The 19,266-nt window shown below is 42.3% G+C and overlaps 1 protein-coding gene across 3 annotated transcripts in view; it reads left to right on the top strand.

Annotated features, from left to right (window-relative positions):
- Positions 1 to 17,320, top strand: part of LOC311495220 (septin-7-like) — a 42,079-nt gene extending 24,759 nt beyond the window's left edge. For 2 of the 3 annotated variants that reach the window (XM_084554596.1, XM_084554595.1), the window contains exons 4-13: positions 672 to 772; positions 1,523 to 1,657; positions 3,561 to 3,678; positions 4,649 to 4,741; positions 5,250 to 5,346; positions 11,398 to 11,449; positions 11,859 to 11,984; positions 13,900 to 14,035; positions 15,370 to 15,515; positions 16,235 to 17,320. In XM_084554596.1, coding sequence (XP_084410722.1) covers positions 672 to 772; positions 1,523 to 1,657; positions 3,561 to 3,678; positions 4,649 to 4,741; positions 5,250 to 5,346; positions 11,398 to 11,449; positions 11,859 to 11,984; positions 13,900 to 14,035; positions 15,370 to 15,515; positions 16,235 to 16,274 — 1,044 coding nt within the window. In that variant the 3' untranslated portion in view covers positions 16,275 to 17,320. The remainder of the gene's footprint in view (positions 1 to 671; positions 773 to 1,522; positions 1,658 to 3,560; positions 3,679 to 4,648; positions 4,742 to 5,249; positions 5,347 to 11,397; positions 11,450 to 11,858; positions 11,985 to 13,899; positions 14,036 to 15,369; positions 15,516 to 16,234) is intronic. The other variant, XM_084554597.1, reaches the window with a different exon arrangement.
- The last annotated feature ends 1,946 nt before the right edge of the window (positions 17,321 to 19,266 follow it).

Below are 19,266 nucleotides of genomic sequence, written 5' to 3' on the forward strand. Positions count from 1 at the left end.
TTTTTTGGAAAGTTGTTCTGGAGTCTCTCCGTTGGGAACTGATCCTGCTCCAGCGAAGATCTGCCGTGGCCAATCGGATCGTAATTGTTCTGCCATTTGCTTGAAAAGGAACTCTTCACAGCTCAGACTTGATTAACGTGCGTAACTTGGCTTTCTGTGTTTGCAGCGTTCCATGTGAACGTCATAAACCTCCACTGTTGCAATAATTCTTGCGCAGTTTTTTCCTGCAATGCATACATGACTCACAAACGATGTTTAAAGAGTAACTCTCCACCCAAGCTAATCCCACGGCTGTTGCAGCACGCTACCGTTTAAGGCGATAGATACATCACAGCATTGTATGAATTCCTTTTCATGTCCAGTTGCTCCCAGGAGTCGGTGCGTTGCTCTGTATCGCTGCTGAGAGGAAGGAAAGAGTCTGACCAGCACATATCTGCTTCCATGCATCTTCAGATTTAGGCCGTGTGGGCGCACTGGCAGCGTGATGTTGCATCATCGGTGCCCTGAGTGGGAGAGGATAGTGTCACATAATTAACCATGTATTCCTGTGTGTGTGTGTGTGTGTGTGTGTGTGTGTGGGCGCATTCATGCTGCTGAGCTCTGTTGTGAAAGTGTGAAACGGTCGGTTCAGGACGAGTGCTCACTGGTGTGTTTGTGCTCGTGTTTTCCAGGTGGAGCAGTCCAAGGTGTTGATCAAGGAAGGAGGAGTCCAGCTGACGCTCACCATCGTGGACACGCCAGGGTTTGGAGACGCAGTGGACAACAGCAACTGGTGAGGAGGAGCGTCGGCTGAACAGTTAGATTTACCAGTGTGGTTCATTACCTTAACCAGCATGAGGCTGGAGAGGCCGGCTAAAAGTATGACGACATGGGCCCAGTTCAGACCTCGCATTAACATCTGATCACACCTGTCTATCTCTTAAGTCCCTGTGTCTCCACCTGGTCTTAATTAAAACGTGTCTCCACATGCGTCCCCAGCCAGCACTTGAGATCTGATCTCAGTGTGTGTGTCTGTAAATCAGCAGCGCCATCATGTGGTCAGTAGAATATTGTAGCAGCTGCTGTCTCTAATGGATCTCTACCTACCGCTGGATCAGAACCATCAACAGCTGCTGGTTGACTAAGGAACAAGTTATTATTTATTTATTTATCTATCTCCGCCTTGACGTTAGTTATTTAAGAAACCTGCACAAAGCTCATTCTATTAAACCCTTATGGAGGCTCCTATACATCAGCAGGCGATCTAATCAATAATTAACCACATGTCAGCTGCTGTCTCTAATGGATCTCCACCTACCGCTGTTTCAGAACCATGAACAGCTGTTTACTCTCATCACTAATGAACAGACATCACTTATTCATGTGATCATTTCTACTAGTGGTTGAATGAATGAGTTAAAGTAGAGTAGGTGGTCTTTAATGTGACCCAGGACTCATGTGTGACTCTGATGATGGTCTCCACTTCATTATACCGTCTTTATTATTATTATCTAATGACATCTTTTCTCCTCCTCTTTTCCAGCTGGCAGCCGGTCATCAACTACATTGACAGTAAATGTGAGGACTTCCTGAACGCTGAGTCGAGGGTGAACCGTAGGTCCATGCCAGACAACCGAGTCCACTGCTGCCTTTACTTCATCGCTCCCTCTGGACACGGGTAGGTGCTGCATCCGGTGAGATAACATGAACGTGAATGTATCGTAGACGAGGCTGCTGCCAGCCAGTGGTTGTGACCCACATATGTTATATAACCCCGTTCTGCTCATGCTCAGTGGAGCTGTTCTCTCCATCCTCGAATCAGCCAATCAGAGCGAAGCCTCGGAGCAGCTAGCATCTCAGACTCTCTCCTCTTGCAGATTGTAGCTGCGGTTGAACTTGACTCGTCCACTCAGACACTGCAGGGATCAGTGTTTCAAGTTTTAATGGCACCAGCAAAATATTAATGAGACAATAAAAAAATCTGACTGATTAGCTTCACTCTGCTTGAAATGAATCCCGCTGCTTCTTCTCCACAGTTAGCCAGGGACAAGAACACTGAGACAATGAGTCTCTGAATGTCAAGCGTCTCTTGCACATTTTATTTCACAGACCATTAGAGACAGGACATTGGTTTTGTCTCGTCGGGTCAAATTAATCTTCCTTTCTTTTGTCTTCCACTTATCTAGTGACATTATACCAGCTACACATTAGCATGGAAATGTGTTATTTGGCATTTAGCTCACAGAAACAGAACGGCTGTAAACACTGTCCATGTATAAAACTATTCATTCTCTCTGGCGTCGAGGTTTCGTTTCCGAGTGAAACAAACGGAACATAAAGCGTATGGACGGAGTGAAAGAACTGTCACTCTTCAGGAATTTGCCAGATTACAGTTTCTGAGCAGACTCTTTTTACATCTTAAATCTGCCGGAAGACGGCCAGCGCTGACACGTGGCTGTAAAAGTTTTAAAATCCTATAAATCGTGCGTTAGAAGTAAACCGTGTGCTCATGTTTCCAGGCTCAGCCTCTCTGATGTGAAGAAAAGTTCCGACAGCGAGTCCAGCTTTCTGTGCACAAAGTGCTGCTGCCTGCCGGTCTGATGATGAATGTCTTGTCGGCGCGCAGATTTACGATGTAGAGATCACACGAGAGCCCGAGCGCTCGCTGTCTCCAGGTCACTCTCCAGAAACCCAGCCTCGTTCTGACCCGGCTCATCCTCGTGTGAATGAACTAGTGACCTGGCCGACACCTGTTTCGTTGTCCTCTTTGCGTTTCTGCATTCCTGGCACGAGGAGTAACTCAGAGCCAACGTTTATAGCGTTTACAAACAAGCACACTCATTCAAACGCTTAAATATTTGTCACATGCATGGAGCACAGCTGCAGCAGCTGTGAAATGAAAGGAAAGGAAATGTAAATTTAGCAAGTCCTAAGAACTAAATTAAATTAAGGACAAAAAATAAAGACTGAATATAAATGTCAGCTGTACAGTAGGAGACGTCAGCACATAGATCACATCGGCACAACTGTTCAACCGCGTACCGTAATATTTTTACATAATTACGATCCTCTTCCCACACACTGACCACAGAGTCCACTGTCTCAGCCACCAAACTGAACACTTGGTATTCATAGAGGGAAACTCTGGCCTGATTTCAGCCAGACACTCTTCTTTGTGTCTTTGCGGCAGCCTGCATGTAAAGACTGGCTCTGTGTGTCCCTCTGCTGGTGACCCACTGAACTACACTTACTAATAAGGCCGTGCAGTGAAGAGACCAAGTGTTGCATCAATTCCTCGTTCATGACATTGACCCACATAAAATAATGTCATTGTATTCAACCACATCTTCCTGCACACAGCTTAACTTTCCACTTTAAATCCTCCACTGTTCATTTTTATGTTCCTCTGAGTATAATATATATTTAACAATGGTATTTTAGAAGTTTCTGACACCGATGTTCACGCCAACTTAAATTCTTAACAGAGAAACTTGATCATGGGACGTTTCCTCACACTGACCAGCTGTTGCTAACCCACGTGTCTAAAGAATCGACGTCTGTTGTTATGTCTCTCCTCACAGTCTGAAGCCCCTGGACATCGAGTTCATGAAGAGACTCCATGACAAAGTCAACGTCATCCCCCTCATCGCCAAAGCCGACACTCTGACTCCTGAGGAGTGCCAGCTTTTTAAAAAACAGGTTAGTGGAGACAGATGCTTTCAGGCTGAGACCTATAGATTAGAAGATTGACGCCAAGTACGGGAGAGCTGGAGATAAGAATCAGTTTGTTTAGTTTAGTTTAGCTTAGCTTGGCATAAAAGCAGGAAGACTGTGAGTCAGCCAAGACTGGCTCTTTCAAAAGCTTAAATGTTTGCAAGTTGGCAAACATCAGCTGAGTGCAAAGTTGGCATAGGACGATGGAAGGATGGATGTTGGTGCAATCCATTTAGATCTGCAGTGCCACTTAAAAGTTTTTGCATACTTTAGAATTTTCTACGTTTCTGCGTAGAAGAGAGAACCCAATCAAAGTAATGAAAGAGAAAAATTATAGTTGTGCAGTTGTTTATGATTTTGAGGTTCTGATGCTGGAATGATGCAGTGTTGTTTCATCTCATTTAAACCAAACTATTCTATGTTGGTCTCATCTGTCCACTAAACATTGTCCCAATAGTCTTCTGTCTTGTCCACATGATGTTTAGAAATGTTCTTCTTGGAGAGCAGTGTCTTTGTCCATCACACCATGGTTGTTCAGTGGATTCATCAACATTAACATCAGCCAATGAGAGAGAGGCCTTTAGCTGCTTAGAAGCTCCCCTGGGTTCCTTTGGGACCTCTCAGACTATTATGGAGTGATCTTTGTTGGTGGACCACTCCTGTGGAGGGGAACAGTCGTCTTCAATCTGTCTGACTGTGGATTATTTGTGGGTTCCAAACTCTATAGAGACGGTTTTGTTCTTTAGGGAGCATTAACGACACTGGAAAGCACATTTTCAAAGGTTGGAGCTAAGCTAAGCTAATGACTTCCTGGCTCTAACTCTGTACTTCATGCACTGACATGTAACATTGATCTGACTAGCTTTACAATAACTGTTTAATCCCTTAACAAAGCTAAGCTAATATTTTAGTTGGATGTTTGCGTTGTGTAATAGTCACTTTGTCTTTTCCTCAGATAATGAAAGAGATACAGGAGCACAAAATTAAAATTTATGAATTCCCAGACACGGAGGACGACGAGGACAACAAGCTCATCCGAAAGATCAAGGTAACGGACAACACACACAAACCTTTAAAACTTCCTGTCGGTCCCGAGTGGGAATAAACACTAAAGGTCGGTCTGTCCTCCGGTCTGTGTCCAACCCGCCCCTGCAGCTGCCTCTGACCCATTTCCACTTCCTGACAGGATGATTGAGTAACTGATCATCAGCTTTATGGACAAGCTGACCGGAAAACATTCACTGTTCATTGTCGTTCATATGACTTTCAGTTAGCAGGCGAAACCAGACGAATATTTAACTCTAGAGTAGTGATCAGTAGCTTTGTTCTATCCACTACATGGATGTATTGATAGATGTGGAACTCCTCATCTTCATCTCAAATACCTCAGAGTCTGTTTGAGCAGGCCAACACAGATTTACCCCAGTGTTTCTGACGGGACATTAACCCTCAACTGGAAACTAGAGCTTACCAGGACGGGTGACGAGTCTAATGTGTAGATCCAGACGCTGTAGCTGAGTGCAGCCATTTTTAAGACAAAGCTGTGTTTGTTCCAGGAGAAGATGCCACTGGCGGTGGTTGGCAGCAACGTCGTGATCGAGGTGAACGGCAAGAAGGTCAGAGGTCGCCAGTATCCGTGGGGCGTGGCTGAAGGTAGGTCCACTCAGGGTCCGCTGCCCCAAAGGAAGGACGCGACTTTCATTTCAAACTAGAAATGAGGCAAAAACAATGTTTGCTTTTTTTAAAAAAAATCTTTGCTCTGACAACGACTGATGTGAAAAAGAGTCTCGAGCATGTGAAGCATTTAAAGGTCTTTGAGAGTTCTCTGTTGGAATGGATGAAGCATGACGTTCCTGAGAGTTTGGACCTTGATGCATGTTTTCCACAGCGACGACAAACACCCTCCCACCCCCCCCGTATCCACTCAGTGTGTTAACTACCAGCTAATACGACTTGTCAAAATGTAAACAGGGAACCTGGGAGGAACTTGGAGACCCAGCTGAACCTGATTAGAGTAGAATTTGAACTTGTTCATATTCAGGTGCTGGGTCGGATCTTGGTTCCTCAGACCTGAGTGGACCTGTGAAGACCAGACCCAGGGAAGTTAGCAGCAGACTGATAGATCAGGGGTAGAGGTTCTGGAGGTAATGTTTCCTGAGAGCTGGAATAAATCCGTTCTCTCTGAGCATGTCTGCTCCACGTGGGGTAAACATCAGATGAGGAGTTTAAAGAGGGACAGAAACATGGAGGTAGAAAAACAAGATGAACCAAGATGGAATCTATGTGGACAGAGACGATGGAGACGTGGAGACATCTTGGTCGTCTTCTAAGACTCTACACATTCGGGACTGGAGGAGGACATGGAGGAGGACATATCCTCTTTGTCCTCCTCCTTATTTTTCTTCTTCTTCTCCTTCTCCTTCTTTTTCATCTTCTTCTTCTTCTCTTCCTTCTTCCTCCTCCTCCTCCTCATTTAATCAGCCTAGTGTTATAAATTAAGTTGAAAGCTTCTTTTCACGTCTGTAGAACTGAAATCTCTTGACCGCCTTCAGACGCTTTATTACATTTTGACAAGTGTGAAGTTATCTGGCAGTTACTACGGCGTTGCCTCCCCACCTCCCTCCCTCCCTGTTGACAAACACACAGTCCTTTTGGTAGCCTTGACCCCGATAGGGATTCTGGAAAAGGAGGCTAGACGCAGTGCATCATGGGATGTCAGGCTGTCACCTTTTTTCACCTCGATGAACTGTTCTTGCTCTCACTGGTGTGTTTCTTTCATTTCTTTCCAAGTCTTCTGAGAAGGTGATTCTCTTGTGTTTATATAAAGTAAAGAAAGACCTTTTGTTGCTCTGTGGTTGACCGTTTATCAGTCTTTCACTATTTCATTCTTTCTTTTCTCTCTTTCTTTTTTTTTTCTTTTTTCTTTTTGTCTGTTCTTTTCCATGACTGACAGAGGGCATTTTTGGTAAACGAAACCATCTTTCACTTGATTTCAACCTCATTTTCTCCTCCTACCTCGGAGTATATCCCACCTCCTCTCCTCCACCTCCTCCTCCTCCTCCTCCTGTCAGGATCTCCCCATCCCTTCCTTTTCCTTTCACTTTTCTGTTGCTGTGCTGTCTCATCATTAGGCTGATGGTCAAACCAATGCTCTGATCAGACTTGGGCCACACGCTCGAACTCTCACAAACACTGAAATGCGTTTTACTTTGAAACTTTTGGAGGAACACGGACCATTATTTTGAAAACACCAAAATCATTTATGTGATCATTCTGCTGCTCTTTGCTAAGACTAGCACAGGTTTGTTGTAAATAGGAGAGTACTTATTTTAACTCCAAAACATTGATGAACATTGATTCTCTATATTTATCTCGGATCTACTTCTTCTGGCGATGTCACGATACCAGAAATTAAATGTGATTTTATACTTCTCAATGCTAAACTTGATACCTTGAAAAATAAAAACAGCATGCTAACACATAAAACAATGTTATATTTTGAAGACAGGAAAAGGTAGACGTCATGACAGCTCCTCAAAAGTGGAGCTCCTCCTGGTGGCTTACTGCAGAATAGGCCCCCTCTAAGTTGGTGGATGGGACTTGGGCCAAACTCAAACATTTGTTTCAAAGATGCTTTCTCCCGTTTTAGGAAGCTCAAGAATCCATTTCTGAGAAGTTTCGTTTTAGTTATGTTGTGCTATGAAAACAAGACGGTACTGTGAGAGTAGGACAAAAAGTAGGAACCTAGTTTGAAAGCTACTAAATAAATAGTTGTTCTGTAAACTAAGTGACCTCAAGGATCTGAGGGATCTTTGCCGTATTTGAGTTAAATTTAAGTTTTGTGGGATTGCAAGTGAATTCATTCATCATTCCAACGTTAGCTGTGGAGGGAAAAAGTCGCCAATCTGCAGTTAGAATTTCCAAAATCTGTATCCATTACTTTAAAATAAAATAACTGATGTGTATAATCCAAAGATAGAGCAGAGCGCAGTATTAATCAAACAACGGTGGGTCTAGAGGAAGCATGGACAGGTCATTGATAACTCTACTCTCAGAGCTGTTTCCTCTTTTGTATTTGTGCAGAAATTAAAAACTCTCACTTGACTTTGCACTATTAACAAGGGCCAGGAGGGTCACATGAATGATTATTTCTGATCCAAGTTAAAAAAAAAAAAAAAAAAAAATCCATTACAACTTGAGTTCTGTTTACATATTTGTCATTGCTGAGTTCTGGGAACAACGTCATCACTACTAAAGCAACGTTAAACTGAAAATAAGCCGACCTAAAACGTTGTTCAGATTCAAATAGTTCAAGACAGTTTAGCTCGGTTAATTCAGTATCTTTTTAGGGCTTAGTGAAGATCCGCTCTGGAAAACTAGAGGGAACTACAGTCACATTCTGATGTATGCAAAGTTATCTCTACGTTTAACCTGAATATCGTCTTTATGTCCAGCCTCAAAACCAGCCTGAAGTTCCCTTGTCCACAGATTTTAGTGGGGGACTGGTCTGGAGTTTCTCCTTATGCTCCTGCAAAGATCTGCCGGGCCAATCAGATCGTTTGGGCGGGGTTTAATGTGGTGATGGACAGATTTAGTTCACAACAAAATAGCTGCCACTGTAGAAGCGAGAGGTTTAGATTTCACATCTGTTGCAAAAGATATTCACAGCAAAATGAATATCTCCAACTGATGCAAAGGCTGTTTTTGTTTTTCGGTTGAAACGCGCCACATTAGGAAATCCAGACGACGTCACGCTCTGATGAGTCTGGATTCGCCAGGCTAGTTTATGGCACTAAAATTCAGATGAATAAAATATATACTGCTTATGTTTCATCTCAGTGACTTTTAAAGTGCTACTACTGCGTTCCCAGATCTCAACAATGATGAGCATGATCGCCAAAATGAAAAAAGTAGTAGGAGCAAAAGTGTAACAATCAAATGAGATGCTGAGAGGTTCATTTGAAGAATCTTACCTCAAAGTGAGATTAAAGCCGTGTCCCAGGTCTGATGCTGTAAATAGTCATGGAGAAAACTAGAGGCTGTTTGGTTCTGAAGCTCCAGCTGCTGTGATAAAACATGACTCGTTTAACGCCGTGGTTCCCTCCTTTGCTCTGGTGGTATCAGAGGGCGGCGTTTAAATCTCAGCACACAGTTCAGCTCATGTGATTTTTTTGAGCTGACTGGTGTGCAGGCCGCTCTGTATCACCGGACCAAGGACTGGGATCCACCATCCTAACGCATCGCTTGTAGGTTCATAAGCTGTTAATGGAGAGTGTTAGCGTTGACTCCAGCAGGGCATGAAGGTAACATGTGGCTTGGTCACTCATTAGCAACACTTTTAACGTAGGACATATAACTCGTTTGCATACTCTTGCGCATGTTTCAGATTAAAAAGGTGCTTTTACTTCATCAAACTGAAGCAGTTCATCATCATGGCCTAAACAAACGCTGCTATAGATGAAGACCCCCCAGGCTCAAAACACCTGATGAACCGAGACCATTAATTCTGATTGACGAATACATTTTTTTTTACAAAAACAGGAATCAAATATAAAAGCTGGAGGGTTGATCAGGTATTTTCTGCCACTCATTAATAAATAAGATCTGTATATTATTAGTTACAACCTGTTTTCTTTTTTTCCTGAATCTTTGACCCCCACTTAGCTCCTCTACTTATTCCCCTCACTGAGACTTGCGCCCCCAGCTGATCATGCACAGATCCTAATATAAAGACCCCACTCCGCCCCACCCCCTCTTCCAGCCAACACACCCCCTCCCACTCAAGCTCTTTAGCCAGTCAGCTTGGACACATGCAGGTTATGGTGTTGATCCGGGCCAAATCTGGGCTGAATCTGGGCCTAACGCTGGCCCTGAGCTGTAACAAACCCAGCTGCTCCAGACCCAGATTTAGCCCCTACCACCCCCCCAAGACAGTAACTGAAAAACCGTACCCCTTCCCGTTCCGTCAGAGCTCCCTCCTCTAGAAGAGACAGGAGGTCAATGGCTGGCTTGGGATGCCAAGGGGCAGGACTTCTTAAGTTTCATCAATGGTAAGGTGTCCTCCTTATTCGCTCCCCCCTGATGATGATGATTGATTGCCAAGTGTGGTAACCAATGAGGAGCAGCGTATTTGATGAAGAAGGCGGCTTTGGACATCCACCGCACACACCCACAGCATCAGCAGCAGCAGTTATTGATCTGCAGTCCTTTTCCAGAATCCCATCTGACCTTGTAACCTTGTCTTTGTTATTGCGATGGAAAAACTCACAATCATCTAACGGCACCATGTTGAAAATGAGTTCTGTTTGCTGTTGTCTGACCAGGAAGTCGTGTTTGTTCTAACCGTGAGAGGCTGTGATCAGATAGGAGACGACTAGGAGCACAGTGTTCTCGTTGCCGTTGTGTTATATATATTTTAGCTCATGTAAATGTTAATTAAGCTGCAGCTTTTAATTAACCCTCATCCCAACCCAATGCAGCAGGAACATTGTTGGCTGAGAGCAGAAGAGAACCTCCTTGAGCAGAAATAAATCAATAAAATTAAACTTTTGAACAACAAGTCTACAACGCTTAAAGCTTAAGGCTGTTATATACTCCAGAAGAAGTGTGGAAATTTGTTTTAGCAACCCTCGTTTGGGAGTTCTCACAGTTTGTTCTCAACACATCAACTGGGCAGAACCTTATTCCTGTGTGGAGTCCAGCAACTATTCTGTGATTGGTCAGAATTTGGAAGTGGGCGTGGTTAAAGCAGATAGACACGATCGTCAAAACGACTGGCTGTCATCTGAAAATAATAAGAAAACTGTCTCTCGTCGTCCCTCCCACATGCGCTAAGCATTGTGGGAGGACGTCCCCGGAGTTCGGCACTTAGCTTTCTCGTGAAATATAAATTATCTGGCCAAAACTAAATTTTTCTTATTCTCGCAGCCCTAGAGAAATTTGTTCTCGCTTCTCGCGGAGTATGTAAAAAGCTTTAGCTGCGCCTAGTCGTAGTTTTAAACCCAGTGTTGGACTTTTTATTTTCTTTTTATTACGTTTTACTGGTGCAAACATCTCCAGGGCTATGAGGTAACTGCTAACGCTGAAATATAAAATGTTGTGCCCTGAAGAATTTCTTCATTTCTGCATAAAAATGACTCAAAACATCAACAGATCTTCACACAAGTCGTCAAAGTAGACAAAAAGAACCCAATCAAACACTGAAATATTATACTTGTTTATATGTTTGTTCAGGAAGTTGAGCAGCCAGCTGTTCTCATTTAGGAAATATTTACAAGTGCTTAATTTATAGTCCAGAACACGTTGATGGTGGGATGAAAACTGGGATGAAACCTGTTTTTCTGAACCTTCCTATGTGATCATGGCCTGACGTCTCTCTGCCCTGTTGTTTTCTATTAATGTGTTTGTTTTTTACAACTGACTGACTCTACTACACACTGACCACACCTGAACAACACCTCGACGTGTCTCCTCCTCCTTTATACCTGAAGAGTGAATGAATGAACTTTACATGCTCTCATACATCTGTGTGTGTTAAAATCATAATATCTACATATAATCACTGTTTTATGTTTTAAATAACACTACAGTTGTGTTGGGGCTGCCTCTGTAGCTAATTAGCAAGGTAGACATTTTATTTCTAGCCCTATTAGTCAGATTAGTCTTGTGCAGTCTTTCATGTTTGTTGTTTCCTGTGTGTTTCAGTGGAGAACGGGGAACACTGCGACTTCACCGTGCTGCGCAATATGCTGATCAGGTGAGAACCAGCGAGTGTCCAAGGTTTGCTTCATGAAAGGCGTCAGGATTTATGTTGGTGTCCACTAGAGGCCGACACACTTCAACTAATCTAGAGAAGAGACATTTGTTAAAGTAAGAAGAGCTGTGTGAGGGTAAATGGATTCAGATTAGAGGAGAGGAGTCCCAGGTGAAGGTGGTAGATCTGGATGGGATCAGTGGCACATTAAATAAATACTTAAAAACAACAGTTTTACATAGACACCTGAAATGTCAGAACCAGCAGATGCATGATGCATTCATCCTGTAATTTAACTTTAAGTTTTACAGTGGTTTCTCTTTTTATTCCTATTTAAGCCACAAGTTAAAATAACATCCTGTTAGCCCATCTGACCTGCGTCTCCTTTTTCTTTCTCCTCCTCCGTCCTCAGGACCCACATGCAGGACCTGAAGGACGTCACCAACAACGTCCACTATGAGAATTATCGCAGTAAGAAGCTTGCTGCCGTCACCTGTAACGGAGTGGACACCTCCAAGACCAAGGGACAGCTCACCAAGTGAGACCGCCGTCATTACCCATTAAACTGTGCTGCAGAGAACAAACCCCAGGCCTCAAGTCTCAGACTCAGGTTTATCTTGTATAATACGTTTACTGCACAGCTGTGGAGTAGTGGTTAGAGGTGCAGCTTGGGACCGAGGGGTCCCAGGTTCACTATCTGCCGTGTCCATGGCTGAGGCGCCCTGAGCAAGCATCTAACCCCCAAACTGCTCCCCGGGCGCGGCCCTGAGAGGCTGCAGCCCACTGCTCCGACTGTAAACACTACTGTGTGAACGACTGCATGGGTCAAAATGCAGAGAGATAATTTCCCCTTGTGGGATCAATACAGTATCAGTTTATTTTATTTATTTAAGAACAAAGAGTTGAAGGGACCGGAGGGAAGGGAAAGGACAGTATGAATACACACTCACTGGCCACTTCATTAGGTACACTAGTTAAGACATTCTAATGTAAATAATGTTGAGCTACAGAGCTAGGGTTGGTCCAGAGCTAGGGTTGGTCCAGAGCTAGGGTTGGTCCAGAGGTAGGGTTGGTCCAGAGGTAGGGTTGGTCCAGAGCTAGGGTTGGTCCAGAGCTAGGGTTGGTCCAGAGGTAGGGTTGGTCCAGAGCTAGGGTTGGTCCAGAGGTAGGGTTGGTCCAGAGCTAGGGTTGATCCAGGGCTAGGGTTGATCCAGGGCTAGGGTTGATCCAGAGCTAGGGTTGGTCCAGAGCTAGGGTTGGTCCAGAGGTAGGGTTGGTCCAGAGCTAGGGTTGGTCCAGAGCTAGGGTTGGTCCAGAGCTAGGGTTGGTCCAGAGCTAGGGTTGGTCCAGAGCTAGGGTTGGTCCACAGCTCTCTGTTCAACTGTTCTGATCCATATCATGTCAGGGAACCACTCAACTCAGTAAAGAGAAACAACAATCCATCATTACTTTAAGACATGAAGGTCAGTCAGTCTGGAATATTTTAAGAACTTTTAAAGTGTCTTCACGTGAAGTTGTGAAAAACATCACAAACACGTTGATAAAACGCTCTGATGAGGAAAGGAACTATCTGAGCTTCAGCTGTGGTAAACCTGTCACTATCTGTTTATTCAGAGTGATGATGATGATGATGATGATGGCTAGAAATATAAAAGCCTTTACTGTCATTGTATGCGTGAAACAAGAAAACGCAAAAATGCCCATTTTAGTTGTGCTTTTAAGAAAAACAAAACACACACATGAAGAACATGCACTCACAAACTCACACAAGGTTATTAACCAGGTAGTGGGCTTTGGAAAAAAGACAATAAACAAAGAAAACAGTTAAAAAAGATGGTGATGTTTCTAGCCCTGTTGACATAGCGACGCCTTCCAGATCAGTACGTCTACTATGACTCTGTAGCGGCATCAGCCATCGTGTACAGAGTGGTCTGCTGGAACAGTGGCATCACAGAGAGGGAGAGGAAGAAGCTGGATAAGATCATCAGGAAGTCCAGCTCTGTCCTGGGCTGCTCTTTAGACTCAGTGAGGGAGGTGGGTGACAGGACAGGACAGTCCTGGCTAAAGCTAAAGTGTCCTCCATGCTGGACAATGAGTCCCCCCCACCCCACCCTGCATGGTGACCTGACAGGACTGAGGAGCAGCTTCAGTGACAGACTGCTTCACCTTCCTGCTGCTGTTAGGCTCCACAACGGACACTCTTAATATGTGTGATATTATTACACCTCAAGGTAGAAGAACTTAACGCAGTTACACCAGTCATTATTTATCTTTTATACCCTACTCTTTTTACTCTTGTTATTTTTTCTGCCCTTTCTGTTTGCTGTTGCAAACTGCAATTTCCCCATTACAGGACAAATAACGTTTTTTCTTATTCTTATTCTTATTCTTAAACCACATCCTCCAAAATGAAAACCTAAACCTCTAAACCTCCGCCTTCTTTTTTTCCTCAGGAGTCCTCTGGCTCAGATGGAGGAGGAGCGCAGGGAGCATGTGATGAAGATGAAAAAGATGGAGGCCGAGATGGAGCAAGTGTTTGAGATGAAGGTCAAGGAGAAGAAGCAGAAGCTGAAGGACTCGGAGGCTGAGGTTGGTCCGATGGGAATGAGTCAGTAGTATTTATAGTACAGAGTGGGACTCGGTGAGACGGGAGCCTTCTTGATTCTGATTGGCTGGCAGTCAGGAGTTTACTACGGTGGCCCTGAGGACTCAACAGACAAATAAATAAAAGAGTTTAACATAAAATCATCTTTAATGATTTATATTTAACACTTCAGAGTACAACAGAAACGTTTCCAGGGGACGCACATGGTTGGGATACGCTTGTTGTTGCCATGGTGACTTTTGAAGTTAGTGAAGTATTTGTGTCCTTCAGAATTTTCCAAATTTTTGCATAAAAATGACTCAAAACATCAGAGGATCTACGCACAAGTCCTGAGATTAGACAAAGAGAATCCAATCAAACACATGAAATATTATACTTAAAATGAGCCAATATTACATATCAGTGAGGCTCTTGTGCAGCCACTAAACAGCAACTAAACATTTCCAGTAACTGCTGATCAATCATCTACAGCAATGAGAGAGAGGCCTTTAGCTGCTTAGAAGTTCCCATGGGTTCCTTTGGGACCTCTCAGACTATTATGGAGTGATCTTTGTTGGTGGACCACTCCTGTGGAGGGGGACAGTCGTCTTCAATCTGTCTGACTGTGGATTATTTGTGGGTTCCAAACTCTTCAGAGATGGTTCTGGAACCTTTTCCAGCCTGATGAGCAACAACAACTCTTTCTCTGAGCTCCTCAGAAAGCTCCTTTGTCCACAAACATGTGTTGTGAAGATCAGACTGAGACAAATCCCTGATTTATTGAAACTGAACCAGGAACTGAACCACACCTGAGTCTCATTATATTGATGGAAACACTTCTGAACACATGGACTCTGATTGGATCCTAGAGGAGCTCCTCTCTGATATGTAATATTGGTGCATTTATTGACTCCTAAGTGTTTTTGAGTCTTTTTTATGAAGAAATGTAGAATATTCTGAAGGAAGCAAATATTTTTAAGCAGCACCGTATGTTAGAGGAGCTTGAAAATTAGTTTGTTTAATAACTTTCCTTTATGCTCTGTGCTATTGGCAGCTACTTCCTGTGTATTTCTAAATACTTGAATCAAAGTAGTTTTCTTAAGTTTTTGTCTGTTCCCTAAATGACTCAGTGTCACGTTACTGTTTTATTCTAGAGCTTTAAATAACTAAATAACACCGATCACTCTCCTCCACCTGCTGATGAAGACCGTGAGATGTGGTTGAAAGCTCTGGATATTGTCTCTTTTTTGATATGATGATATTTAGATAAGATGAGATGATCCAGCGTTGAGGTCTCCCGTCTTTGTGTTTGAGTCTTTTCTTACGCTTCGACCGACAGCTGGAGCGACGCCACGAGCAAATGAAGAGGAACCTGGAGGCGCAGTACAAAGAGCTGGAGGAGAAGAGGCGAGTGTACGAGGACGAGAAGGCCAACTGGGAGGCTCAGCAGAGAATCCTCGAGCAGCAGAAACTGGACGCCTCCAAGTAAGTAACGCTGCAGTCACAAGATCTAATAATCCATCACAGTTGATATATTATTCAAGGTATTCAAGGGTGTGATTGATTTTTACTCCTTCTAGTCTTTTAGTTCTGACACATTAAAGAGCAGAAAACAACACGTTATTGAGGCAGTGTGTTGGCATGGTGGAAGGTTGTCTCGTGTTGTAGTTAAAATATTAAATATGAGGGACAGTCAAAGTGGAAACGCAACAGTACCCACAATCCTCTCTGCTCCACTCTGCCATGCTGGGTGTCATTTGAAACTAAAGAAGCTGGAGCTAACCAGATAGCCTCAGCTAGCAGAGTGTCTTTTTGTCCTTATCCACATGATTCTCCATCAGCTGTTCGCCACATGGTGACATGCCGGACAGAATCTGAGCTCTGTGCCTCAGTTTCATACATGGTCTTTTGCCTCCACCTAGTGGGCATATGGTGGCACTACAGATGAACACTGGGGAGTTATATGTGTGCACTGCAGATGTGTGGAGGAAATATTAATAGCAATATAGCAAATACAGCATATGGACATTTGATTCAGCCTCTAGATTATCACATTCTGCCATTGTGAACATTAGAGAATCCATAAAAATATGTTATATGTTACATATCTTTGCAAAGTTCACTTCACCTTTTTAAATATCTTGAAAATCCTGACGCAATCTTTGAATAAAACACACAACCTGTTTGTTTTTCATGTTTTACAGGACGATGGAAAAGAACAAGAAGAAAGGAAAAATCTTTTGAAGAGCGACGCTTCAGTTTTACACAAACTCATTCCTCCCTTCATCCCCCTGAACACACACACACACACACACACACACACACACACACCCACACACATATATGTAACGTTCAACATGACAGCCCTCTGTTTAACATGGATGCCGGTCACACACTCGTCTCTCTCTGCAGGGTTTTTACTGTATCCACTCAAACCTTCTCACGTGTTTGTGAGATTCTATTTTCCTATATTTCCTGACAACGAGGAGACGTCGAGTTCCTCTGAGAGTCAACACATGATGGCAGGGACCATGCATCACCACCTGGACACATGTAGTAGTCCTCTAGGTCTCCATAGATCTGCAGGTAGACCCTGTTATTCTTCTTCTCCTGCTTCTTCTTCTTCTTCTTCTTCTTCTCCTTCTTCTTCTCCTTCTTCTTCTCCTCCCCTCCTCTGTTTGATATGTTCAGGCGGCTGCACCTTTACCCCCCACCTCCCCCAAAGTGGTCATGTTTTATTTTCATATGATGATATTAATATTGTTTCTCGTAGTGGTTTTCTTAAACGGCTCTCTTTAGAATAGTTTTTCATTCCTTGTTTAAAACAAAACAAACAAAAAAAAAAAAAGGCAAAGGGACGAACCTGAAACCTTCTGCACATATTAATATTAATATTACCTGTGTGGGGAATGCATAGATATTGTGTACATACTGAGGCTGCTGCTCCGTGGCCTTTCTTTTCCTATTATCTAAAACTCATCTTAATAACAAACGTTAACTGTTCACCCTCTCAGGACCTGATCCCTTTCACCCAGGAAGTAACTCTGTGGTCCTACAAAGTAAAACAATAAAAAAATAAATAAAAAAATAAAAAAGAACTGACTGAGCCTCTCCCCCTTCCAAATGTTAAACTTTTTTTTTTGTAATATTTTCTTTTCTTTTTATATATATATATATATAAGTCTATATCCACACTGTTTTCTGCTTCTCTTCTTGTTTTTATCAAGTCTTCTGTCTCTAACTGTACATGGTTAATATTAAAGTTGACGAGGTTATGCTTTAACTCTCAAGCGTGTGAACCAGTGTTTATTTGTTTAACCAATAATGATCACAGAACGACAAAAAGAACATTATTATAAGGACACAAGTAAAAACAAACTCAGTAAATATTTCCAGCACCCAAACGTTTCGTGAAACTTTCAGATAAAGTCTGGAAATCCCGTAATATTTTCTACAATTACACAATTTATTTTTATTTTTTTAATCAATGTCTGAATGAACCATAAAATATTCCGGTTTGCAAAAAAGGATAAATTCTTAACTCTCTCTGGACAGCAACACGTCTTTTAAATAAAACAAGTTTGAAAAATGGAACTTTTCTTCAACTCCTCAGTAACATTTTCTCCAGGCAGCATTTTGTTTTGCTAACACAACTGGTTTTATTGTTATAAATTAATACCTTTGTTAATTTCCAAACAGAATAAATGAACTTTTCAGAATCGATTTGAAACTTTCTCTTGACATTTATTAAATAAATTTCCTTAACTCCTTAATAAAATTTCTCCAGGTAGAAATCTTTTTGCTAATAGAACTTACACTCATTAGCGTCTTCAATAAACCAATAATTTGACTTTCACAATTGATCTTATAAATAAAAAACTATTTGTTGTCTTGTTAGCAGATACGTCACCTTTGTTTGCAGTTTCTCCAAAAATGAAGAACCCGAAAACTGAAACACCAAAAGAAATTATTATGAAAATTATTAGTACCGTTGTATTTATGGTATGACTGTGTACTAACTCACTAAAATCAAGGCATTGCAATACATTCATAAATTAATAGTAATGTTTCAAAGAATAAATCAATTCAAAAAAAATATTTATTTAGCACATTCCAACAGGGCACAATATAAAATAAAATAACGCCTCTTAAAATTTCAGTATAACACGTTTTGCAAATCGCTATCAGTGGGTCTTTGTATAATATTTATATAATACTTTATATATTGAAATACGTCCATGTGCCCGTGCTGGCTGTGGTTGTTGCTTGCTTCATCACAACATCCCGTTTCGGCCGTGTTGTTTCAGCGATAAAAGTCTTTCGGCTGAAAATGGCCCAAAAGTGCATTTTCGGTTTTCAGGCAAATATTCGGTGCATCCCTAACGCAGACTGAAGTCACCTGTTGTTCAGGTAAACGCTTTAAACTCTGAGAAACTTCAAACAGACGTCACTCAACTATCAAAGAGAACTTATATTTTATTTATTAAATTGCTTTAAAATAGTTTTTTTTTTCATTCACTTGAGTCAATTCATGAGGTTATGAGGAAATTAAATCATCAGGAATAAACAACCTGATATATATGAATGGCTTTAGTTACAGCTGAGGATATATGAGAAGCAAAAATAACCACCTATAATATTTATATGCAGTGGGTCCAGAAAGAATCAGACTTCAGACTTCTGCTCGGTCGTATTTACTGATGAATTCATTTGCTGTTTGTCGGTGTCTTGACTGGTCTCAGACTTTTTGGGCTCCACTGTGTATAAACGGGACTTATAGGAGATATATGATGCAGCAGGTGGAACACGTCGAACAAGTTTAGCAGCGCATTGTCCAAGGTTGTGAAGTCTTATGAAAGCATTCTGGGCCCACTTCTCAGTCTGCTTCACACAGATCTGGCGTCCTCTGGGCGTCCCGATCCTGCAGGAAACAGAAAGAAAGGAAAGTTTTTATTTCATATTCGCTGAATTTACTGTTAATTATCATAAAATACATGAAAACATTTCAAAATGCACAAGACGGTGAAGTAAAAACCTACACAAATGCTGGCGTCGGACATGTATGCTGAGTTTTGTTGATGGAGTGAATTTCAGTCTTTGGGATTCTTCTCTGGAAGAATTGGAAGCAGCACGGGCCAAGCTTTGGGTTCACTGCATGAGCTGTGGGAAATAAAAACATCATTTCAGACACAGGAAGATAAAGTATTTTATATTTTCCCATTAATTGTTTTAATTA

Source organism: Chelon labrosus, assembly GCF_963514085.1.
Source record: "Chelon labrosus genome assembly, chromosome: 11".
Taxonomy (NCBI): Eukaryota; Metazoa; Chordata; class Actinopteri; order Mugiliformes; family Mugilidae; genus Chelon; species Chelon labrosus.